Genomic DNA, 27,982 nt, shown 5'->3' with positions numbered 1-27,982 from the left:
CCATTTAAAAAAGTTCTGATTTTCTATGATACCAAAACGAATACTTTAAACATCTTGTTCTTAAATAATAAATCAATTTTTGTAACAATAAAATTTATTTATTTTTACAACATATTTTACAAATCTGTTAAATTTTTTAATAAATATCTGGAAACAAAATTATTTAAAAAACTGTATGTCATGAAACTTATATTCCCTTTAAACATGTTTAAAGGAGTTATAAACAAGCCAGAATGACTCCCTGAAGAACAATTTAAAAACAGTGATGCATAAATGATCCACTTTTATTTTCCTGTATATTTCAAAAGAAATAAAAAATGAAGAATAAAAGAGAAATATATATCCACCTTAACTTATGCAATATTTAACTCCTAATTCATGATATAAATTAAATCATCACTTGCTTAATTTCTCTGAAAGTAAAATAAAAATCCTATGCATATCCATTAAATCGCATTAAAAAAATCGCCTCAAGTCAAAAATAACATATAACCATTGTTACAACATATTATTTATTATTTTTATCTACCTTTTCAAGTCAACTACAAATTTACAACATGAAGATATAGAACAAACTTAAACCCAATTTATTTTTTTTCAGAAATCAACATGTGTAGCTTTAAAAATATGAACAAGATGTACTTATGCATATTCAAATCCAAACCATTTATCATTCAATACTTCTGTCTAGTCTTCCACAACTTACATCACAGACATGACACAAATAAATAACTTTCAAACAATTAAATTGTTCATTAACAAATGTAAGTAAAGGGGAAGTGTATTGGAAATAACATATTCTATACTCATAATTTATGAATGAATATCACATTTATGGTTTGATCTTTTAAACAATAGTATACAAAAATAAATCATATTTTAAATATCATTATAAAAATCTATAAATACAACAACAATAAATCAACAAGTGTTATTTGTTCAAATATATTAAAACTACTGGTATATAAAAACCTTATAAGGCCAAAATAAAAAACTTGTGTTTAGGGTTTGCCTACATACTCAATTTTGTTATGCCTACCTTAATGTTTTTATTGGAACTTTTGGTAATCAATCAGGACAAAATTGCAGCTTACCCAATACACTCAAGGTAAAAAATGAGAAATAAAAAATCATTTCTACTTATCTACACTATCTATCTTAAGGAGGAAACCCTAACATGTTTTGTATTTTCTTTACTAAAATTGAAATATATAATTGTATATTGTATTCTGCATGTCTGGTACTGGTATTATTAAAAATATCTCTATAAAAACTATGCTTCACACTGAAGCATAGTGAAATATAACTATAATCTAAAAAGATTTTAAGTATTGTATTCATTTTACTTTACCAGTGATAATTGCCTCTGATCACATAAGGTATTAAATAAAATTGCACAACAAATGTCTTATACACAATAAAATGTTGTTTATAAACATTTGGTCATTTCTATACATCTCTCTAGCTATTTTCAATACAGGTTAATGAAAGTGGTAATATTGTAAGACATAAAGAGTTGGAGAAATAAAAATCAGCCCAGTAGTCAGCAGTTCTGTGTGACATGAGTTATCATTGATATGGTCATATTTATAAATTAACTGTTAACAAAACTTTGTTCCAAATACTAAGGATTTTCTACTCTGGGAATAGATTATAGTTGCTGTATTTGGCAAAACCTTTTAATGCTCTTCAACTTCCTAATTTATTTGGCCTTTTCAACTTTTTAACTTCGAGCATTACTGATGAGTCTTATGCACACGAAACACATGGCTGACATACAAAATGTACACAGTGATGAGGTACATATTGAATGTCTAAAAACTTACAGGAGATCAGTATGAATTGATGAACTGGTTAACTGTTTGAATCATAGATCATTACCCATATCCAGATAGAATAAACAGGTTTTACTTTATTCATAAGTTCAAATAATACAGATTCACATTGTAAGAATAGATGATCAATTAATAATAAATGAAAAGAAATCTAAGGCAATTAAAAGGTCCCAAAGTCACCAATAAGCATCAATATTTAAAGTAAGCAATAAAAGCAAAACAAAAGCTTCAATAATTCAAAATAAGTACTTGTTAAACTAATTAAGTAATTATATAAAACTATAACATCAATAGAACACAACAGAACACAATAGTATTTGCCATAATATATTCACTTTATATTTTATCAGTATTTAGTGTCAGACAAAAAGTTAATTAGATGTTCATATATATTCTTCCAATATCTATCTATTCAAGACATGAGAATGTATGATAAGGCCTATAATTTGGCCCCTTGAATTTCAAATAAAACAAACACACCTATGAGTTTATCCAGTTACTAGCATCCAATGTTGACAAGATTCTTACATGTATACCAAAGACTTCTCAGCTTTAAATTACAAATAAACCTGCTTTTTGGATCTTCCCATTTCCATTTAGAAATGAATAAAATCCCTCCTAAAAAGATTGATTGCCAAAAGATATCTTGTATCAAAAAAGTTAAGTGTAACATCCTTTTACGTTAGGCTGATGCTCATTTAATTGTAACAATTTTTTCTGTAAAATGGAAATTTTAATCAAACAGTTCAATTATGATGTTTATGACATCACAATGCTTATTCTGCATTAAAGTCACCAGTTTTACAAGTTTAAGTATTTATTTGTTTCTTTTCAATTTCAGGGGCAAAAGCATTGTTTCTTTTCGTACCTCCTTTGAAATTTTTCTTTTCATGAATTTTAAAACCAGAACATTTATACTTAATGGATGCATATTAATATCAATGGTTGAAAGAGAAAAAAATAAGTTTCTTCTACAAATGATAAGAAAAATGTTACGTATAATTCTTCTCCTAGTTTTTCCAAGAATGGCCAATTAATGTACCATGTAATTCACAGGTCAATGGTGTAGAGTCAGATATAGAAATATTGTTAAAATGAAAGTAAATATTTTTGAAGCACTGTGTTCTATTGATCTGCTCTATTTGGTCTAATTATACAGCAGATTTATCTACTAAATAACAATGATATATAATCATAATGGTGATATGTATACACTGACAGAGTGGTTCCCCTTGGACACGTTATCAATTACTTAGACCTTTGAAAGAATTAAATACCCTTTTCTCTACAAATACAAACTATTAATAAATTGGACAAAAATATGCTGACAAGTGATTAAAATACAAAAGAATAAGAGAGAAAACTGTATAATTATTACCCAAATTATCAGATACTAACTTGCATTGTATGAATCACCATAAATTTGGCAACATAAACATATTTTGAACAAGACTTCATTTTAAACTCATACAGAAAACCTTACACTAACAGAAAATTAATTTCAAAATGAAACTGAATTTCTTTCAAGCCCCAAAGAAAAAGTAAAACATACTGTTCTTATTCTTATAATAAAAATATTATGATAAAAATGGAATGATTTAAAATATTTGTTGAAATATTACAATTGCCTTTATTTGATCTAGTTAATATCCAACATGTATGTAAATAATTTGCAAAGACTGATTACTAATACTTCAAACATCAGTATAATGTCGAATCCATATTATTTACTGCCATTTATCTCTTACAAACAATACATCACTGATATATTTATAGGTAATAAGGCAATTTAATTAAAAAGATTATTTTAAAACAAAAACATCAATCCCTTGAATAAATTAAGCACAGTTGCTGAGGCATATGACTTGTTTGTATATAAGTATAATAAGATAATAATTTAAAGTAAAGATTTAACCTTATCCAGCTTATATTTAAAATAGCAGCATATTACATGATGATAACAATTGTACTTTTTCACAAATTTCATCTTTCTTTCTACATTCTCTGAAGTGTCTGCCATATGGGAATTCAGTAAGCAATGGTATATGTACAAAAAAATGTACATAGAAGAAAATATCATTCCAAAAAATAGCACCAAAGTTAGTATCTAATGATTTGAAATATACACACAGTACCTTAACTATTTGGGATCAGGTAAATATTAACCACTATTTTGGATAATGTGATTGCTGAAATATTTCACATATTTTATCACATGGACATAATGTTACTGACCCTGCAAGGTTTGTGTCTGTGAATCAAATTCCTAATCATTTTACTGTTAATGCCATTAAATTGATGCAATCAACCCTACTAAAAAAATGAAATTGCTGTTAAATTCTATTTAAAGACACTACCATATTGTAGGTCATGGTAAATGGCCAGGAAAGAATTTAAAAAAGAAAGCTCTAGTAGCTAAACAGCAACATATCTGATTTAATGAACAAAATAAAAAAATTAAAGACGGTCAAAAGTTGGCTTACTTTCATACTGCTAAATGACAATCCATAAAAAAAGGTATTATGAACATGTGTAACAGAAAGTGTTTTCTTATGTAATAACATAGAGGAAGTTGACAGGAAATGATAGTTGGATTTATATGTTTGTTTTAACAACATTAAATTCAACATTAATTAATACAAATGTCCTGACAAATATGACAGCAAAAAAGCAGTTGCATTGCAATGATTTTTTTTAAAGGATGTGAAAAGCATTACATGTATAAATAAATAATGATATAACAGTTTCCTGCACATGAATATCATTTGTTTTATATTTGTTCCTTAGTACTCTTGATGGTCTGTACCATGGTCTTCTTCATGCTCTATGGATTGTGCCATGTCATAGTTAGGGGTGTATTCCTGTATACCTTCGTCACGCTGAAACTTACGCTGAATGGCAATCTGTAATCAAAAAACATTTTTTAGTGTTTCACTACAGTAAGTTTGTGAAGAAAAGTGTCCAAAAAATCTACTTGGAATTTTGCTGAATGCCAGAGTAACAATGATAGTTCTCGCACATGTTTTCTTCTAAACTTATTTTTTTTCTTTTCTTTGAGAATCTATATTTATAATAATTTACTTTTATTTTCATAAAATTACATCAAAAACAGTTTAAGTATATTAATTCAAAGCCATAATATCAATTACTATTTACAGATCTACAGAAACCTGCAAATGTTCAAATTACAATTGTTTTATAAGAATCACAAATTTCAATGAAAAGAACAAAAGAAGTAAGCCTCAAAAAGCAAATTAATTTATCTTCATGCATATAAATAGAACCTAATATTGTATACCTTAATGACTTTTGCGAGTAGAAAAATACTGTGAATATAAATTGTCATGAATATGTAACAATTGGACCTTTCCCCATATAAATACATTGTTTCCATGTAGGTTTGTCTAAAAAAAACTTTAACCAAAGACAAAACCTAAATGTTGACGCCGCCTCCGACGCTGCCGCTGGCGATAGCTATGTCTCGCTTTTGAGAAATAAATTTTGCAGGCTGACAAAAATGACCAGTGTTATTTTTCCTTTTTAAAATCACTCAGAAAAAAAGTGAACTTCTTCCAAAGTAGTTCTGACATTCAGTGATGGAAATCACTGATGGAAAGACTTGAGTTGTGTGTATATACTTTCAAATCATATTTGTGATATCGTGGATAACAGAAACAAAACTTGATATCTTGCTATACCACGTGATCTTGCATTAAATCAGAAAGATAATTGGATTTTTTTCAGTTGATAAAACAAGCTTTCCGTAAAAAAAGCATTGAAAATGCATTTTTTAAATAACAAAAATTAAATAACTATCTTCTTAATTTAAATTGATGTTCATTTTTCATTGAGAACAAAATATTTCCTGTATTCAAATATACATGTACAAATCTACACTTGCAATATAATGGGGAATAAACAAATAAATTTGATTGTAGAAAATGATCAGGTTATGCAATTTTGTTTATTGTTACAAGAAAATTAACTTAAATTAACCTAAATTATTGACTAATATCAGATGATGATCATAACACTGATTTTACAAGTAAAATAGACCCTGCTTGCAATTTTATACATTTTTGTTTTTTGTCTTGTCTTAGCAAAAAATGCATCTTTTAATCTATGAGACATAATTTGCAGAATAATTTTATGTAGTGTAGATCAAAAGTAATTGAATACACAATTATTGAGGTCAATATCTGTGTATTCAATTATGTAATACAAGAGATGTTAACTGTGTTCAAATCAGATTGCCATTAAAGTGGACACCATCCAATATAAAGTGTAATTGTTTGTAAATAATGACAGATATCTATCATACTGTATTGTATCAGTACTCTTACTTGCCTAAGGAAAAAATTGAAATAATACCATTTCAAAAAAGTGTGGAAATCAACTTTGATATCAATACACATCATATACTAAATTTAATTCACTTACTTACACAAGCATAAGATACCAATAAGATTTTCAAAATTTTGATCAACTACTTTATTTTTGATATACTACTTTTTCACATAAATTCATAATAATTTGTTATAAATTTTGACTCACAAAGGAACTATATGCAAGTGTATATCTAAAATAAAGTAGCTGTTTGGCTAACCTTTTCTTTATTTAAGGGCAAATAACATGTCAAAAGTTGGCAGTATAGCATTAAATGGTGTATAATGTTTCCGAAAGTCATAAAAACATCTAATTAGTTTCATTATGTCTTCAACTTAGAATTATGCACCATCTCAATATCTAGAGAGATCACTTTGATAATTCTTTGATAAATTGTTGGATGTTCAGAATACTGAGCAAGGTATATCTAACAGTCTTTGTTTAGAAAAAATAGTCTATAAATTTTCAAAAAAGTCATTCACATAAAAAGTGTTGAACATTGAAAGCAGTGGAAACCTTTGTTTACATATTTTATTCCAAAGATGTGATCATGTGTTTTTTTGATAAGTATATCTATACTTTGGTTAAATACCTCAAATGTCTTTTAAACTATTTGTATATGTGTACCTTTTTCAATGTTAAAAGCTGTTTATCATGAAAATGGGAAAAATAAAATTTATAGTTATAGTAAGGATACCTAAGCATGTTTGAAAGAATAATTACTTTTCCAAGATTTTGGTTTTAATTCATTGTTGTATCAACATGGTTAAAGAGGCATTAGCTACGAGATATAAAAAAAAATAAAATATGATTTTTTTTGTTCAATCATTAATGAAAGTGAAATAGTAAAATAATAATTTGCTTTTAGCAGCCAGTTTAGTTCAATTTTGTCAAAATAAGCTAAGAAACACTTGCAAGTGAATAATTCCACCTTATTGAATCCATATTCATGTGGATTTAACCCATTAGCTAGAGATTGGTTACGCATATATTAGTCGTGTTCAGCCATTAAAAGGAAAAGAATGTCAACATTGAAAGTGAAACAAAGGTGAACCCTTTCGTTGACTGATTCTATCCACAAAAAATCATTCTTATACAGGTAAAATCGATGATTAACTTAGCTTTTTACCCTATAACATGAAATCAAACAGACCTAGAAATGTCCAATTGCATGAGGTCGCATATATTTATGTTTATGTTTATATCGGGTTATGTGACCGTCAGCAGTCTTCGGATGTCACCTTGATAGTTAATTAGATGGTGTCTAAACTGAACACACACAAAATGCTGATATATATTATCGAGTCCATACATTGTAAATTGTTTATTTCAAACTTATTGTAATTTGGATATACGTTTTAGTACGTTATAAATCAAATATGAGAATTTGAGTCAAATCGGTGAACATGATTTTGACAGCTAATGCCTCTTTCAGTAATTTTTTATCTTTTATGCCACCTTTAAATAAATAATATTATAAAAATACCTAAAGAACAAACCTGAACCATAGCAAACATAAAAAAGCAAAGCAGTTATAGTACACTTAATCATTATAACAGTTATAATGTCAAAAATTAAGTTTAATATCATTTATATTCTGCTTTTAAAAAAAATGAGGAAATATCTTAGAACTTCATATTTTATAAGGCAAGGTAGAAAGCACCCTATGATCATGTTTTCATAAATGTATAAAAATATATTTTACACCATTCAGTTTTGAAGATAATTGATGATGAAAACAGGATCGAGTTGAACCATCATCAACAAATAAAAAAAACATCAACTGCAGTGGCAAATAAAAAATGCATGCTATAAAATGAATATACTAGCTAATACACAAAGAAATTAAACACACACTAGGTAGAAAACAAAACTTGAAACAGAACAGTACCTCAATGAAGTCTGGAGTACGACACCTTACTATAACGCTCAGGGCGAGAAGGAGACGATGGTTCTTCATCATAAGCTAGAGGATATTCTCTGGGTTTTTGGGGTGATGTATGATTACGCAAGGCCATCTAATAATAAAAGTAAACGAACTAATAACATGCAAGGTGCATGCACAGTTTTTTACATTAACATTTTGAAGGTCACTAAGTAACTTGATTTTCTTTTCCAAAAAAAACCAGTTCTAGATTTAATGCAAAGAAAATTAGCTGCTTAATCAAGATCATTTTAAAATTTACACTGTCAGTATGAGTGCTTGAAAGTATCAGAATTTTTTATTTTTTTACTTAATGAAAAATCATGTTCAATATCTCATTTAAGTATTCTGGTTAGAGAAATAATAGTTAGTCTTACAGTGCATAGAAGCATGCTAACCAGAAAATAAATCTAGAATGGCTGCTTTTACATGTTTAAGCAATGTCTCAAATCAATATGAAAAATATGTACAGGAAAATACAATAAGGTCCATACCTTTAGCTGTGATGGTGTAAGTCTGCTGAAAGTTTCTCTGTCTAAACCATACACAACAGCATTTACAGCACCTACAGGAAGGTCAATATTGGCAAATTTAAAAACACACAAACATTGTACAAGACAGTAATAAATATAGCTAACTGTAGCAAAAACAAAAAAACAATACATAGTACAAATTGTGAAATTTTCAGAGAATTAGTCACCAGGAAAAAAAATTGAACTTTAAGCTTGTCATGAAATATGGAAGAAAATAGCTGTTTTACAATAAGGAATTACAAAGTATTAAATGATCGCTTATTCAAATTGTTACTGTTTCTTTTGGGGGCCTTTCAGTACATGTTTTGCATCATTGCTCCTGAAATTTTCATAGAATTAGTCACCAGGAAAAAAAATTGAACCTTAAGCTTGTCATGAAACATTCTTTAAAAAATTTCAAAATTTTGGTGGAAGAAAATAGCTGTTTTACCATATAGGGAATTACAAAGTATTAAATGATGGCTTATTCTTTTGGGGGCCTTTGAGTACATGTTTTGCATCATTGCTCCTCATGAAATAGGTATTTTGACATTCAGATGTTCATGCTTTATCATGGTGATCATTTGAAGGTGATCACTTCATCGAAAATAACTCCACATTTCTTTAGGATTGTAACAGAGAAGTATCACTAATTCTACAAATGAACTTAATTCAATTTTTTTAAATTAAAAATAGTCATTTAAACATGACATTGTGACTATAGTTTATTTTTCCCAATTTCACAATAAAGATTACATCATGATATTGCCCATCGCTTAATAAAGAAGATTACAATCATGATATTGCCACTTGCTTAATAAAGAAGATAACATCATGATATTGCCCCTTGCTTAATAACAAAGAAGATTACATCATGATATTGCCCCTCACTTAATAAAGAAGATTACATTATGATATTGCCCTCGCTTAATAAAGAAGATTACATCATGATATTGCCCTTTGCTTAATAAAAAAGTTTACATCATGATATTGCCCCTCGCTTAATGAAGAAGATTACATCATGATATTGCCCCTCGCTTAATAAAAAAAATTACATCATGATATTGCCCCTCGCTTAATAAAGAAGATTACACCATGATATTGCCCTTCACTTAATAAAGAAGATTAAATCATGATATTGCCCCTCACTTAATAAAGAAGATTACATCATGATATTGCCCCTCACTTAATAAAGAAGATTATTTTAGGATATTGCCCCTCACTTGATAAAGAAGATTACATCATGATATTGCCCCTCGCTTAATAAAAAAGATTACATCATGATATTGCCCTCGCTGAATAAAGAAGATTACATCATGATATTGCCCCTCGCTTAATAACAAAGAAGTTTACATCATGATATTGCCCTTCACTTAATAAAGAAGATCATGATATTGCCCCTCACTTAATAAAGAACATTACATCATGATATTGCCCTTGCTTAATTAAGAAGATTACATAATGATATTGCCCCTCGCTTAATAACAAAGAAGATTACATCATGATATTGCCCCTCGCTTAATAAAGAAGATTACATTATGATATTGCCCCTGGCTTAATAAAGAAGATTACATTATGATATTGCCCTTCGCTTAATAAAAAAGTTTACATCATGATATTGCCCCTCGCTTAATAAAGAAGATTACATCATGATATTGTCACTCGCTTAATAAGAAAATTACATCATGATATTGCCCCTCGCTTAATAAAGAAAATTACATCATGATATTGTCCCTCGCTTAATAAAGAAAATTACATCATGATATTGCCCTTGCTTAATAAAGAAGATGACATCATGATATTGCCCTTCGCTTAATAAAAAAGTTTACATCATGATATTGCCCCTCGCTTAATAAAGAAAATTACATCATGATATTGTCACTCGCTTAATAAAGAAGATTACATCATGATATTGCCCTTGCTTAATAAAGAAGATTACATCATGATATTGCCCCTCGCTTAATAACAAAGAAGATTAAATCATGATATTGCCCCTCGCTTAATAAAGAAGATTACATTATGATATTGCCCCTCGCTTAATAAAGAAGATTACATCATGATATTGCCCTTTGCTTAATAAAAAAGTTTACATCATGATATTGCCCCTCGCTTAATAAAGAAGATTACATCATGATATTGTCACTCGCTTAATAAAGAAAATTACAATCATGGACAAGAAAAATGCGTAAATTAAACTTCATAAGAAGGCAATGTACTGGAAATTATTGAAACTCAAAATTAATAAAACAGTTTACAGTAGTGATGAATAGCACTGAACTTAACCAAAGACTTAAAACTAATAAATGTCATGGTGATTCAAATACTGCTCATCTTTAAAGATTGCATTGAAGTGGTATGTCATGTTATAGAAAACAGCTATAAATTTTCAAATCTTAATCTATTGCTTCACGGACATAAGTGGACGTGTCACAAAAAGACAAAATTGGAGGCAGTATGGTGACCTTTAGTTGTTTAAAACTTCTATGTCATTTGGTCTCTGGTGGACAGATTGTCTCACAGGCAATCATACCACATCTTCTTATTTTTATAAAATACCATACCTTGTAATGGAGAAGATAGAGCTTGTAGCACAACAAGAGCAAACACTGGAGAGTTTGGTGCAACAGCATTCTGTATCCTGAGAATAAAAAGGAATGCATGTATTTTATATTTCTCTGGGTTTTTGGGGTGATGTATGATTACGCAAGGCCATCTAATAATAAAAGTAAACGAACTAATAACATGCAAGGTGCATGCACAGTATTATTCCTTTAACTTCAATTGTTTGGATAGATAAGCAGAGTAAAAACCTTATACAATTGGTTTAATGACCAAGATTAAGAATCGTCTCTAAAATAAATAACTTTGATTTGACGAATTAAAATTTTGCTTTCAGAATCTTCTTCCACTTTTTACTTTTTCTTCAATCACTGTTTTCCCTTCCTACTGCAAAGGGTGATTGCAGAATTTTTAAGGAGAAATGTCATGTTAAGGTCACTGCATACAGAAAAGCTAACATGAAAAAGAGTACTGGAAGACAATTTAACAGCAGTACATTTTCTAAATATTTGGATATACTTAAGAATTTCTTTTTAAAGTAAGTTATGTTCACAATGTTTTATAATAAAAATTAACCATTCAGTATTTTTAGAGCAAGTGTGGCAGATTTACGCATCATTAAAATAATCTTTTTGAGACAAAAAAAATATATGTCCGTTCCCTACCTCTGACTGACCCTAAGTTTGATTGAAGACCTTGAAAGATTCTATGCTTTCTGAAATAATTATTAAAGGCATAGCATTTGTGATATTGAGTTGACTTCCAATCCTATTTCTAATGGATTATTCGGTAAAGATTGACCAAAATCATGTGCAAATTTTGTCAGAGACTATTCCAAATTGCAAAATGAACCATTGTGAATGCACATACTGGATGTGTTTAAATCAGGATTGGATTTGGAGAAAATATGCAATTTTTCTAGAGGTTGTAAATACTTAGTCCACATTTTTTGTTTACCTTACTATATTAATCAGTAGGAATATAGAAACATCAGTGTGTAATCTAACTTTATGCCAACATTTATAAACTACTTATGGATGGTAATAGAGAAACATCAGTGTTGTAGACTATTATCTACAATATGATTATAATAAACAAAATACATTCCTCACCTATTTATTAGTGGAAATATAGAAACAGCAATGTAAACAAATGGGTAAGCTGTTAGAGGCTTTATATCCTCCTTTAACATTTGTTTCTGTCTCTCTGTGTCTGGATCATATGTACCTTGCCAGCTGGAGGCCTGCAATCAAAAGTAAATCTTCTTGTATCATATCTCATTTTAAAAAAATATGGGGAATAAGGCCCATGTAACCTAAAATTTCCCATAACACAACTTAAGTATAAAGTGTTGAAAAAATAAAAGCAAATTTCACAATTGACTAGTTACCATAGTAAGAAATCATGATGTAGATTGTTTATTCTGTAAAAACTGTTAATTTTCCTAGTTTTGTAAAAACTTTTAAATCTATTATGGATTTTAGAAAAACTTTGGAAACTGTATATAATCACTGTGTTTTTTCTTCATTTTCTGTAATTCTATTGTGCTTCCATCATAAATAATGAAAATAATATTACACCATTGGTTGGATATCTAGTGTATTGGAGAACTAATCACAATGTTTTGGTGTATGCTATTGAAGATATGCCTTAGAATGCATTAGATTCAGTGAAATTGATGAAACAAATGGTAGTAAAACTTAATTTTACAAAACCCATAGAGAGAGTTATCCCACTTAAACATAAAATACCATTGACCAAATACTTCACCTTTTTTAGACGACAGTAATCAACAAACTCAAGTATGTTCACATGACCTGAGTACAGTTTAGAAAATATGATGTAATGGTCAAGTGTTTAACAAATTGAAACAGTTAAAAGTATTTACATGAAAAATGACTAAATTTTCATTGTGATTAAAACTGCTTTGTGCCAGTAATGAGTCAGACTTTTAACATGCTAACTCACAAGGTGAAAGTCCACATGAAAAAGTCTTACCCTAACCAGAAATATCTTTCAGACTTTGAGTCTGACCAATCTTTGTTCTAACTCCTATATGTCCTGTTCTTGAAGAAGAAGCAGTAGAAACCCATTCTAAAGTCTTTGATAAGACCTGGCAGACAGTTGAACCCATAACCTCATTCACAACAGGCAAGTACGCTACCATGTGACTACTGAGACAGTTAATAAACATTAGTATTTCTGATTCTCACATATTTGTATTACTCAAAGTATTTTTGTTTCTGGTATTATTTAGAAGTCTTAAAATTTACCTTTCTATATAAGCTGTATACGATGTATAAATATGTGATAACTAATCCTATCAATATAACAAACAATGGTCCATAGTATCTGAAATACAGAATAAATATTTGTATTAATCAGCTTATGTCACATAATCAGCTAATTAGTGGTGAAGGTGGGGGACCTTGTCCCATAAATAATGTTTGGCCTGACATTATTCAGTTTGACCTTAGTGATCAATGAGGTCATAGCAAACTACATATGTATATATCTTTGAACCCACTTTGTTTTAACTGAATTTAAGTAAATGAACTCATGAAGGGTATAGTATGGATAAAAAAACTTTTTACAAGCTACAACAAAATTTAATTATCATATATTTCTTTAGGATATCATAAACTAACAATATGAAGCTAAGACTGAATGAACTTGGTTAAACTTGGGTCACAAGCTTGATTTAACTCACAAGCTTTTGCAATTGGATATAAATTAAAAAATAATCTACAATTCAAAGACCTGACTTCAAAGTAACGTTACACAATCATTTCTGTCTTACTCTGCAAAATACTCACATGCCTACTCTCCAACCAACATCAGACTCTATCCAGCTGGAAAAGATCAAATACAAGTAACAGCTATTTATTGACAAAAATTTGTCAAATATACCACAACATTTTTTAAATGGTTGTTGCCCCTAAAAATCTGTGACAATCAACAAGCTGATGTCACTTCAGTGATGGTTTTAGAAATCCATCTGAATCTGTATTATATCACTTTTATATATAATTGCGTGAATTCAATTTGGAAGAGTTGCAAGGTTTCATGTATGTCTTTGCACTTTGCTAGTTACTTAAAAGAACATGTAGAATAGAATATTGAAGAGTTCTATCATATTTTTGCATCTTAGGGACTTGAAGAGCAGTCTCTTTTTTAATTTTGTTTGTTTTGTTCAGATAATGTGCAATAAATTATCATCTCCATGCATTTGTCCATACTAGGAAAGTGAAGTTTTAAATAATTTTATCACAATGCAATAATAAGTATAATACTTACCACCAAGCACCAGCAGGTCCATAGTGGTCATTTATAAATGGAAGAAGTGACAATACCAATGGTACTCCCCAACAGAATACATGGTACAACCTAAAATTAAAACCAGAGAATTAAGACTAGTACCAGATATAGTCCCCAACACAATACATGGTATAACGTAAAATTAAAACCAGAGAATTAAGACTTGTACCAGATATAGTCCCCAACACAATACATGATATAACTTAAAATAAAATTAAAACCAGAGAATTAGGACTATATGTAGTACCAGGGATACTCCCCAACACAATACATGGTATAACTTAAAATTAAAACCAGAGAATTAAGACTAGTACCAGATATAGTCCCCAACACAATACATGGTATAACGTAAAATTAAAACCAGAGAATTAAGACTAGTACCAGATATAGTCCCCAACACAATACATGATATAACTTAAAATTAAAACCAGAGAATTAGGACTATATGTAGTACCAGGGATACTCCCCAACACAATACATGATATAACTTAAAATTAAAACCAGAGAATTAGGACTATATGTAGTACCAGGGATACTCCCCAACACAATACATGGTATAACTTAAAATTAAAACCAGAGAATTAGGACTACCAGAGAAACCCCCAACAGAATATATGGTATAACCTAAAATTAAAACCAGGGAAACCCCATACAGAGTATATGGTATATCCTGAAATTAAAACAATGAGAATAAGGACTACAAGAGAAACCCCTAACAGAACAAATGGTATAACCTAAATTCAATACTGAGAATAGAGACTACCAGAGAAACCCCCAACAGAACATATAAAATTGAGAATGGAAATGGGGAATGTGTCAAAGAGACAACAACCCGACCATAGAACAGACAACAGCAGAAGGTAACCAACAGGTCTTCAATGCAGCGAGAAATTCCCGCACCCGGAGGCGTCCTTCAGCTGGCCCCTAAACAAATATATATACTAGTTCAGTGATAATGAATGCCATACTAAACTCCAAATTGTACACAAGAAACTAAAATTAAAAATAATACAAGGATGACAAAGGCTAGAGGCTCCTGACTTGGGACAGGCGCAAAAATGCGGCGGGGTTAAACATGTTTATGAGATCTCAACCCTCCCCCTATACCTCTAGCCAATGTAGAAAAGTAAACGCATAACAATACGCACATTAAAATTCAGTTCAAGAGAAGTCCGAGTCTGATGTCAGAAGATGTAACCAAAGAAAATAAACAAAATGACAATAATACATAAATAACAACAGACTACTAGCAGTTAACTGACATGCCAGCTCCAGACTTCAATTAAACTGATTGAAAGATTATGTCTTCATCATATGAATATCAGGCACAATCCTTCCCGTTAGGGGTTTAATATCATACCATCATAACATATATGAGAAGAACATAACCCGTGTCATGCCAACAACTGGTTTTTAAGTAAATGTGTTTAGTGCCGATGCAAAGACCCTATAAGTGAATCAATATTAACGCCAAAATATGCAATCTTTAATGACCTGACAACAGTATCGTAACTATATCCCTTCTTAATAAGTCTATTTAAAGGTTTTGTTAGCTTCAGAGGTGAATACTGACATTTTTGTGCTTTATAAAGAATATTTCCATAAAAAATTGGATGTGAAATACCTGAACGTATAAGAAGTCTGCATGTTGAGCTATATTTACGAATGATGTCCTTATACCGATGATAAAATTTAGTAAATGTTTTGACTAGTTTGTGATATCGAAAACCCAAGTGTAATAATTTTTCAGTAATACATAAATTTCTCTCGTTAAAATCTAAAACATTGTTACATACACGAGCGAATCGTACAAGTTGAGATATATAAACACCGTAAGATGGTGACAAGGGAACGTCACCATCTAAAAATGGATAATTAACGATAGGAAATGAAAAATCATCTCTTTTATCATATATTTTAGTATTAAGCTTTCCGTTAATGATATAGATATCAAGATCGAGGAAAGGGCAGTGGTCATTGTCAGTATTAGCTTTATTTAAAGTAAGTTCAACAGGATAAATTTCTTTAGTATACATACTGAAGTCGTCATTATTGAGAGCCAAAATATCATCCAAATATCTAAAAGTATTATTAAATTTGTGTATCAGATGTTGTTTCGATGGGTTTTTGCTGATTTTTGTCACAAATTGTAACTCATAGCAATACAAAAAAAGGTCCGCAATAAGTGGTGCACAGTTAGTCCCCATTGGAATTCCGATAACCTGACGATATACGGAATCTCCAAAGCGAACAAAAATGTTATCTAGTAAAAATTCAAGGGCATATATAGTATCAAAGCATGTCCAATTGACATAGTTTTTTTGTTTATTGCTACTAAAAAATGACCTAAAAGAGTTTGAACATATATATTCACATTCTGACTTTTTAAATGCCCATTTAATTAGGTGTGTGAATTTTTTCTTAATGAGAATGTGAGGCAATGTGGTATATAGGGTAGAAAAATCAAAACTTTGAACAGATTCAAAATCACCAATATATGCATGCAATTTATCAAGTACTTCCAACGAGTTCTTGACACTCCAAAAGTAATTAATTCCACTATTATCGAAGGCCTTATTTGAACAATTTATTATCAGGTTTTTGATTGTACCAAGTGTACTGGTAAGAAGAATAGACAATTTAGTAGTGGAACAATGGCTTGAAGACGAAATGAATCTATATTTGTAAGGTGTTTTGTGTAGCTTCGGAAGCCAATACATAGTTGGGACTTTCATTGTATTTGGTTCTGCTTGTAAAGCGGTAGCTAAAAGTTTATGTTTGTTACAGATGTCGTTTTCTGAAAATGGAGTCAGTTGGAATGTTGGTGAATTGGTGATTTCTTTTTTCAGAACCTCAATGTAAAATTTACGTCAAACAATAATAATATTATTAGCAGCTTTATCGGCCGGGATAAAAACAAATTCCTTGGCTAGTTCTTTTAGTTTATGTTTGATACGAGAAATAGGTTTATTGTGGTTATTGTTAAGAGTAAAATGTTCTTTAAAATGTTGAATACGTATATCAACTATGTTCATTACTGATTTAAAAAAAGAGTCCAAAGATTTTTTGTCAGCTTTTTCCCGTTTTATCCATTTCAAACAGTAAGTATGGAGTGAGTCGTGGATGATATTACGACACTCATTCCAATTAATAATTGACGGGGGACGATATTTAGGTCCTTTACTGAGGAATGATTTTAACTCTCGGTCTTGAACGATGTTAAGATCTCCTGTTATAACATGGGAAATGGGTCCATAAATGTATTTGGAATTACTGCAATTACATGAAGTAGGTGTATTTTCACTGATATTAACATCTTTACACATTTGGCTATAATTAAACACAAATTTCCGGGTAGATTTCTTGTAAATATAACAAATAAGAGGGAGCTCAGTATTATCAAAATATCCCGGAATTTGTTCTTTAACAGAATTGTCGTTAAAAATACCGGCAATATTTACAAAATCAAAACCTTTATTGACATACTTTATTTTAATAAACTGTTTTTTATGATCTTCAGGGCGATCAATTTTGGGAAACAGTTTAGAATAACAATATGCCATTATAATTTGAACGATTTCATACTTAGGACTGCTATATGAAATTGTGTTGCAATCCTCTAAAATTTTATTTAACTTATTAACCGGTAATGAACAGAGCTTTGTTAACAGATAATGTCTGCCGTTGTTTTTAGTATAACCTAAAATTAAAACAAGAGAATTAAGACTACCAAAGAAACCCCCAACAGAATAAATGGTATAACTTTAAATTAAAACACGAGAATTAGAACTACCAGAGAAACCCCCAACACAATATATGGTGTAGCCTAAAATTAAAACCAGAGAAACCCCCAACACAATATATGGTATAATCTAAAAATAAAACCAGAGAATAAGAAGCTATAATACATTAAATATCACATTTTGTTTAAATAGTAAAATATGATTGTCCCACAAACATAATAACAAGATAATGTTCAGTGTGTTTCATTATACATTTCCAATGCATAGTTAAGGATCTTCAGTATTAAACAAATCTAGATAACAAATGTAGCTTTTTTTAAATTTTCAATGTGACATTTTAATTTCAGATTGTAACCCACATTCTAGACCATATTTTCATGTACTGAAACTCTGCAGGCATGTTGGGTTTGATATAAGGGGTTTGCCTCACTGAAGTAACTGTAAGAGGACATGTCATTATAGTTTGACATTTTCACAACTTATCTTTGTTCTTGCTCCTAAATTCTATATGCTTTACAGGCAAGTAGAAATTATCATTCTTTTGCCTAATGAAAAACCACTTACCATTCAAACTTCTCTGTAGTTGTCCTTCTGACAACATTCATAAATAAATTAAAAGTTATACAGGCTACCCATAACAGAACTGAAAAATCTGAAAGTATATTTAATATAAGGCAAAATAATGGAATGAAGTATATTTCTAATTTGGAGGTTTATTGCATGTACAAAGAAATAAAGTATCATATTGTACATTTAGTTCAATGACCTCTTTCAAAAAATCTTTTCAAATGTTTAAGAACTAAGTTTGTTTTATAATTCTTGTTAGAGAAAATAAACAGTCTCCTTGTTATAAAAACAAGTTTAACATTTACATGGGAATGCATTGAATGTTTTTCTGTTATATTTCTCACTTTAAAATTGTGTTTTACCCTTTGTTTTTGGTACAGTAACTGCAGTTACAGTGATGTATTAAGACATGATTGATTTAAAAAAGACTATGGCTGTGGAGGCAGAGACAAATAATCATAGAAATGAGATGTGTGAATGCTAATACAACTGCAAAACCAAAAATGATATACTTGCAATTATTGACCCAATTACAAACTTTAACATTTAAACTATGCAGAAGTCAATGGATTATGACTAAGGGAACAAGGCCAAATAAAGTCCATGGAAATGAGATGCGTTCAATGACATCGGGGCCGATCCTAATGCAACTGCACAACAATCATCATTGACTTACCATTTGTGGTTCCTTTTCAACTGATCTAATCACAAACTTACACAAATTGTTGATTCTGCTGATGCTAAAAACAGCCAGCCAAAGTCTTGTTTTCATGACTTTTTGCAGGCCAGACAAAAACTGGTTTTACTGATTTAATCTTAAAAATATTGTGTACATCAGATGCTTGCCGAAAAAAAGGCGTTTGGTTGATAAATGTCTCAAAGGCAATCATACTACATCTCCTTATTCATGTTTTTACTAATATTGAGCAAAACTTCTTAAAAATTGTCCCGAAGAAGTTTTAAAAAAATGGAAATTGAAATAAAACTCAGATAAAGATCTTACAATTTCTTTATTACTGAGAACAGAATACATCATATTAGTAAAAGAGGTTGTGTTTTTCTTTTGCAATTGTTAATATGTTTTCATACATGCATGCAAAAGCAGTATTTGATATTCATATCAATGGTAGTATTTAAATTTTGTTGAAATTCACCATATAATCAATAATGAAGAAAAACATTTTTGTAGAGTAAAATCATACAATTATCCTCATAAGTCTACTTACCAAAAAATTGTAAAAACCAAGCTTGAAAATGACAAGTGGCTCCATCAGGAACAAGACCTCCCTATAATATAAAAAGAGAAGTTTGACATTTTCATGTAACTAAAGAAGCAATATAATTAATTTTCAATTTTGAGTTTTTGTTATATCTATTACAAAGTTACTATCATGTGCCTCAAGTTTGTTTTTTTTATCATTTGAAGACTTTGGTGTTGATGGAATACCTTTGATGGTTTCTGTTTTAACTAATTCAACACCTTTATAGACTCAGAACTTGACATAAACACCTGTCTATAGACGGGAAACAAAACTTCTTAAACTTCAGTGAAATCACATTTACATACCTGTTACCTTAATATTAAATAACATGGTTTCGATAATATAAAAAAAATAATAATATAATAAAAATTAAGGTTTCTCTGCAAGTTTCATTGATGATTGCCAGTTACAAAGGCCATTCTTAAAAAATTCTTTGTTTGATATTGCCTACCCATACCTTGAAAGGTTGGGTAAGTAGGGATTTTATTTTATTTTTGCTAACAACTTAAGTTACATGTTTTAGACAAGAAAATGAAGTTAGAGTAGAAAAAAAAATTGAAATGATTTATGCCTTAAAATTTTTGGGGTAGTCTGCTTTTCAGGTGGGTAGGTAGGCAACATCAAACAATTTAAATCTTATTTTTGACCTCATTCTATCTTAATTCTGTTTTTAAAGCTTTATCTAGTTTTAATGTAAATGTACATCTGTTTGGCTTACTGTGTGTTATAGAAAGATATCTTTCATAAAGAAAAAATTCATAAGGGGTTCCGCAGAACCCTGTGTCTCGCCTGCGACTGCTGCTGTCAGTGTTAAAAGTGTTATGTTGACTTAAAAAGTGAGTCCATTCATCAGTAAAATACAGAATTTAAAAAAAAATTCAAATTTTTTCTTGAGATGCTATTTTGGTCTTGAATATGAGATTCTGTACAAGTTTCATAACAATCCATTAAGGTTTACAAATTTATCATGTAAAACATTTTATCCCAGACTGTCTTTAAATGTTAACTGTAAAAAATGAAGTCCATCTATCAGAAAAATACTAAAAATGAAAAAATATACATGTATTTTCAAAGGTTTGCTTCAGACATTATCTCTCAATCATTAAAAAGCTACTGCCAAAGTTTCATAAAACTCTATGTAGGTTTGATAAAGTAATTGATGTGTAACAAACTTTAACCCCAGACTGTATCTACTTGTTAACTGTAAAAAAACTAAGTCCATTTATCAGTAAAATACTGAAAATTAAAAATAAATATTTCCAAAATTTTGCTCTGGATACTTTTTCTTGGTAATAAGCAAGCTTCTGTCCAAATTTCATACATTTCCATGAAGGTTTGACAAAGTTATTGATGACTGAAAATTTAACTGTAAAAAAAATAAGTCTATTTATCAGTAAAATACGGAAAAATGAAAAAGAAATATTTTCAAAATTTTGCCGTGGATACTGTATTTTGGTCATAAACAAGCTTCTGTCCCAATTTTATAAAATTCCATGTATGTTTGACAAAGTCATTGATGTCCAAAAAAAACTTTAACCACAGACTGAACCTAAATGTTGATGCCGCTGACGACAGAATCTAGGATCACTATGTCTCGCTTTCGCGAAATAAATTTTGCAAGTTTTACAAAAAAATAGAGTAATAACTTAAGCAAGAAACAAAGGTATGTCCTTGGCTGTGTTTCTACTCATATCATTTGCAGAGTTCTTGAAAAGTGATCAGAAGTTTTTGACCATTAAAATTTTGCAAAGGACAGACCCAATTTTTATATTTTGCAATAGAAATAATAGTGACCAGCAGATTTTCTTCAAGGACCTTCAGGGAAAATAATATTTTGAGAACTTTGCATTTGTTTTCATAAACCCTACAAATTACATGCTGACAATGTAGAAAGGCAGTTAAAATTATTAAAGACTTTCATACTCTCACATAGTTATTAACCACTTGATGAAATTGATTGTACAGTACAATTTGTACTCTTGTTTGATTTTTCATAAAAAAAAAAAACTATAAAGAGATTATCAAACACAGAGTAAAATGAGACATTCCCTATCATGGCTAAAGAGGATGTACTTACCATCAGATAGGCAATGGATACAAAAAATGCTGCTATACTGAGGTATAAAATTAGTCTCTGTAAGAAGATAAAGTATACATAAATACAGAGAAATAAATAAACCATATAATGTGTCTTTTTATAGATACATTTCAATATCATATAATTGGAGTTGATAGAGTTTCATATTGTATTGTCTTTTTATGATGTTTTAGATGGATAAGATTTTTTAAAAATCATAATACGACCGCAGAGGTCGAACCCTGAACAGTTGGGGCAAGTATGGACACAACATTCAAGCTTGATACAGCTCTGAATTTGGATTGTGATTAAATATTTGACACAGCATAGGTTTCTGACACAGAATGAATGTGTTCTAAGAACTTAAAAATTTTAAATTGGACATTCAACTATTATGGTCCAATATCCAAAATCTAAATACATGGTTAGATTAAGCATATCAAAGAACCCCAAGAATTCAATTTTTGATGAAATCAAACAAAGTTTAATTTTGGACCCTTTTGACCTCAATGTGGACAAAGTTGATAATGGGGCCCAAAAATCAAAAATCTAAATACATGGTTAGATTCAGCATATCAAAGAACCTCATATATTCAATTTTTGTTGAAATCAAACAAAGTTTAATTTTGGACCCCGATTTGGTCCAACTTGAAAACTGGGCCCATAATCAAAAATCTAAATACATGTTTAGATTCAGCATATCAAAGAACCCTAAGAATTCAACTTTTGTTAAAATCAAACTAAGTTTAATTTTGGACCCTTTGGACCTTAATGTAGACCAATTTGAAAACAGAACCAAAAATTAAGAATCTAAATACACGGTTAGATTCGGCATATCAAAGAACCCCAATAATTCAATTTTTGATGAAATCAAACAACGTTTAATTTTGGACCCTTTGGACCTCAATGTGGACCAATTTAAAAACGGGGCCCAAAATCCAAAAACTTAATACACGGTTAGAATAAGCATATTAAAGAACCCCAAGAATTCAAGAATAAAACCCCATTGAAATTGGTCAAGAAATAAGCAATTTATACGAAGTATCTTCTTTTGCACAATACTGTGCAATTGAATATTTCTTGCTATTGCGCAATACTGTACAATTGACAATTTCTTGCTATTGCGCAATATTGTGCTATTGGATATTTCTTGCTATTGCACAATACTGTGCAATTGAAGATTTCTTGCTATTGCGCAATACTGTGCAATTGAAGATTTCTTGCTATTGTGCAATACTGTGCAATTGAAAATTTCTTGCTATTGCACAATACTTATTATATAATAATTTACACATCCTGTTTGGTGTGTATCTCCTACCATATCATTATTATTTGCTTTTAAATATAAAACAGAAATAACCAACTTAAAATGGAAAATTTTAAAAGAAAAAAAAAAAGGAAAAAAAAATTTTTTGAACCCCCTTATGATTCATCACCCCCAAACTCAATCCCAGCCTTCCCTATGTGGTATGGTACCTTGCAGTACAATTTCAGAGAGATCCATACACTTGAACACAAGTTATTGTCTGGAAACTAGAAAAATGCTTATTTTTGGCCCCTTTTTGGCCCCTTATTCCTAAACGCTTTGGGCAATTACCCCCAAACTCAATTCCAGCTTTCCGTTTGTGATATGGAACCTTGTAGTACAATTTCAGAAAGATCCATACACTTACACACAAGTTATTGTCATGGAACTAGAAAAATGCTTGTTTTTTGCCCCTTTTTTGGCCCCTAATTCCTAATATTTTGAGGCAATTACCCCCAAAATTAATCCCAGCATTCCCTGTGTGATATGGAACCTTGTGGTACAATGTCAGAGAGATCCATACACTAACACACAAGTTATGTCTGGAAGTTACAAAAATGCTTATTTTTGGCCCCTTTTTGGCCCCTAATTCCTTAACTGTTGGTACCATAACCCCCAAAATCAATCCCAACTTTCCTTTTGTGGTATTGAACCTTATGGTAAAATTTCAAAGAGATCCATTCACTTAAACTAAAGTTAGAGTGCGAAAACCAATGTGTCTTCGGACGACGCCAGACGACGACGACGACGACGACGCCAACGTCATACCAATATACGACCGTAAATTTTTTGCGGTCGTATAAAAATCTAAATACATGGTTAGATTTGGAATATCAAAGAACCCCAATAATTCAATTTTAGATGAAATCAAACAAAGTTTAATTTTGGACCCTTTTGACCTCAATATGAACCAATTTGATAACGGGGTCCACAAACAAAAAATCTAAATACATGGTTAGATTCAGCATATCAAAGAACCCCATATATTCAATTTTTGTTGAAATCAAACAAAGTTTAATTTTGGACCCCAATTTGGACCAACTTGAAAACTGGGCCAAAAATCAAAAATCTACATACATGTTTAGATTCAGCATATCAAAGAACCTCATATATTCAATTTTTGCTAAAATCAAACAAAGTTTAATTTTGGACCCTTTGGACCTTCATATGGATTTTTTTGTAAAAAAAAAAGATGCAACATTTGCAGATATTTTTACTGGTCTCCCTTCTTAAATATGCATTTCTTTAAACATAATTTAAAAGCAGTGTAAGGGAAGCAACCAAAACGTTGTATTTGGATTACCTCCCTTACACTGTTTTAAATTATCTTTATTGTTCATTAACCATTACTTTATACATAATTTAAAAGCAGTGTAAGGGAGATAATTTCAATGATGTATTTGATTTATCTCCCTTACACTGCTTTAAATTATGTTTTGTACTAAAGTATTTGTCCATTAACCAGGACAACCTTGTTTACCCCCTTTTTTGCCCCTAATTCCTAAACGGTTTGAGCCATAACCCCCCAAAGCAAATCCTAACCATCCTTGGTGGTATGGAAACTTGTAGTATAATTTCAGAGAGATCCATACACCGTTCCACAGTTATTGTCTGGAAACTATAAAAATGCTTATTTTTGGCCCCTTTTTGGCCCCTAATTCCTTAACTGTTGGTACCATAACCCCCAAAAACAATCCCAACCTTCCTTTTGTGGTATTTAACCTTATGGTCAAATTTCAAAAAGATCCATTCACTTAAACTAAAGTTAGAGTGCGAAAACCAATGTGTATTCGGACGACGACGACGCCGGACGACGACGACGACGCCAACGTCATACCAATATACGACCACAAAATTTTTTTGCGGTCGTATAAAAACATAGGTTACTGTGCTTACATCTTCGTCACTTGGTCCCTGGAGGATAGACATCTCATTGACAATCATACCACATGTTCTTATTTATATATATATATATATTTTTAAAGTAGGCTCAAAATTGAGAGTTGAAGTATTTTTGTTGAAATTTTCTATCACCTTTTTCCCCCCATCTCACAATACATGTATAACTCAATTTTTTGCCTGTGGTATATAAAATAATGGGTTGTACAATTATCTGCATAAACTTATTGAACTAAAATTGGTTATAAAATAAATGTAGCTTCTCAGACAAATTCTTCTTTACCTGTGCAAAAACAGTATACTTCTTGAACAGCCATATCACAACTATCATAAAGAAACTGAAATTAAATGATATGAATTTAATATACAAGTGGTATTTACCCCCTGGTCACTAACGACAAATATTTTAATACTTATTTTGCCTTTATATGGTTTCCTCCTCAATCTGCATTTTTTTCCTGCTGGACCATGTGGACATCAAACAACCATCCATCTATCCACAAATTTTTAGAAAATTAGATTTTTTAAAGTTTATTCTATCGATTTATTTGTGATCTTACAAAACAAAATACCAAAGAAAGGAGATCCCAAGTCCTGGAACCCACACCCTTCATAAAAGGTGTCTTGATCATACAACGTACATACAAGCAATTATAGAGCTTGTTCATTTGCCTCAGACTAAAACTTAAGATATTTGAATTTTAAACTCTCTTAAATAAACAGTCACCATTAAGCTTTTTTTATTGCATAAAAATACAGACAACCACTGAATAAATAACTTGATTTGTTTTCTGTTATCAATAAGTTAACATTTACCATCCTACTAAAGATAAGGCTCCTGTTGTCCTTCGAACTGCTATTACAACATCCTACAAACACAAAAATTTCTTCAGAATTTTCAGAATCAAATTTTCAACTTTAATATAGATAACAAATACATGTAAATAATTCATTTTTGTAATTAGTACATTTTTTCAGGCATAATTATTACATTTAACTTATACATGTAAATGTACATGTAGGTTTCAGAAGCAAGAATATGAGCTGGAATTTTAAAATGCTACAAGAAATTCACAGGTTATAAAGGTAACCATGGTAACATTCTGCTGGAATTTTTTTTCAAGTAATGTCATCTCATGAAGACGCATTAGGTTGACTCTGAGTGGTGACAGACTAAATGCTCTTACATGTGTACAGTACTCCTAAATGTAGCATGCTTACACAAAACTAGAACAAATAGCAAATACCAATTTTCAATTCTTTTGTTTGACCTGGAAAGACACCCAATCCACTGCCTCACACTTGACCAGAGCATGCTATATCAAGACTGCTGAGGTATTTTTTACCTTCTATGTAATGGGAATAGCTGTGTGTCTGAATAAAAAATCTGGCAATTTTTTATTTCATGCAATGCAATCTGGACAGTAAATTTAAATGTGAAAGGAAAAACAATCCTGATTTTCCATTTGAGTAAACAGGAAATTCAAATATCAAAACCAAAAAAATTGAACTGTAAATAAAACATGAAATCATGGTTTCAAGACTATCAATATTCCTAGTTACGTTAAGCATGTAAACAGAGAAAAAAAATATATGTGTATTAAAAGATCAAATTATAATTCATTCAAATGAATAATTTGTTTTTTCATAAAGTTTCTTACTGAGAAGGTCAGTCCTGTTTTTTCCCCTACTGTTTGTTGATGAGGAAGTGTTTATATTTAAACATGATCTAGGAAGTCACGAAAATTTCCTTTCATAAATGTACCAACATCTTCAAATAACAATTTCAGGTTAGGATTACATATGACAATGCCAAATAAAGCACTAAAACTAAAAATTGTAATTTTCCCAAAAACTATCACAGGCAGGCTGATTACTGAAACAAACATGTACATCCTTAGGAAGTTGAGAAATCGAGAACATTTCGAAATCACAATTTATTGTGTCACAAAAAGACACCATTTCCATCAAAAATTTGCTAAAAAACTTTTGACAAAATTTGACGACTACAATATGCCCTAAGATAAAGTTATATAATTTGTTCTCAATGTTCATAACTTACACATTGGTGAGGATTATCAGGAAATATTGTGCATTCAACTTTGGTGACATTTTCCATTTTTCTGTTTATATGAAAAATACTTTACGAATCTCCAATTGGGAGAGTTTCCTTAACATAAAAATATTTGTTGCTACTAGTACAATATGTTTTACTTGTTATTGCTATGTACAGCTATGTACAGTAATTGCGAGAACTTTCAGATCGATACTTTGCGTCTTTAGAAGTATTTGTGTTAGTTGTTTTTGTGAGCTTTGTGTCGATCTGATGAGTTCACAGGTATTTTGGGCATGGACTCACTTTAGGGCCCAACGATGTAAAAAAAAATCTAATCAAGCTTTTTTCATACTTTTCAATTTTCTATTTTTTTACACATATAAAAAGTCTCATATTATGGGTTTATTAGACTTGATATATGTATTAGAATTCAGAAAATTGTAAATATATCTTTTTTTCTACATTGAGGCCAAAAAGGGGTGTCCATGCCCCAAATACCTGTGAATGAGTCTAGCTTTTTTCAACTGATTATTATAGT

General features: G+C 30.3%; 1 protein-coding gene across 2 annotated transcripts; it reads right to left on the bottom strand.

Moving 5' to 3' along the window:
• Positions 1 to 76: 76 nt before the first annotated feature.
• On the bottom strand, positions 77 to 27,514 carry LOC127698183 (cyclic AMP receptor-like protein A). 2 transcript variants are annotated; one of them, XM_052201537.1, is made up of 14 exons: positions 27,451 to 27,514; positions 26,205 to 26,257; positions 25,672 to 25,726; positions 22,184 to 22,240; positions 20,071 to 20,131; positions 18,842 to 18,929; positions 14,514 to 14,603; positions 14,033 to 14,068; positions 13,490 to 13,568; positions 12,329 to 12,459; positions 11,219 to 11,295; positions 8,640 to 8,710; positions 8,113 to 8,239; positions 4,599 to 4,738 (listed from the first exon to the last, which is right to left on the bottom strand). In XM_052201537.1, exons 1-13 carry the CDS (start codon positions 27,505 to 27,507, stop codon positions 8,114 to 8,116), a joined length of 981 nt encoding a protein of 326 aa, XP_052057497.1. In that variant the 5' UTR covers positions 27,508 to 27,514; the 3' UTR covers positions 4,599 to 4,738; position 8,113. The 2 variants fall into 2 exon arrangements, with proteins under 2 accessions (XP_052057498.1, XP_052057497.1); XM_052201538.1 differs by lacking the exon at positions 8,113 to 8,239 and having other exon boundaries at positions 77 to 4,738.
• Positions 27,515 to 27,982: the final 468 nt, after the last annotated feature.

Source organism: Mytilus californianus, unplaced genomic scaffold, assembly GCF_021869535.1.
Source record: "Mytilus californianus isolate M0D057914Y unplaced genomic scaffold, xbMytCali1.0.p SCAF_4, whole genome shotgun sequence".
Taxonomy (NCBI): Eukaryota; Metazoa; Mollusca; class Bivalvia; order Mytilida; family Mytilidae; genus Mytilus; species Mytilus californianus.
This window is presented reverse-complemented; position numbering and strand designations above follow the sequence as displayed.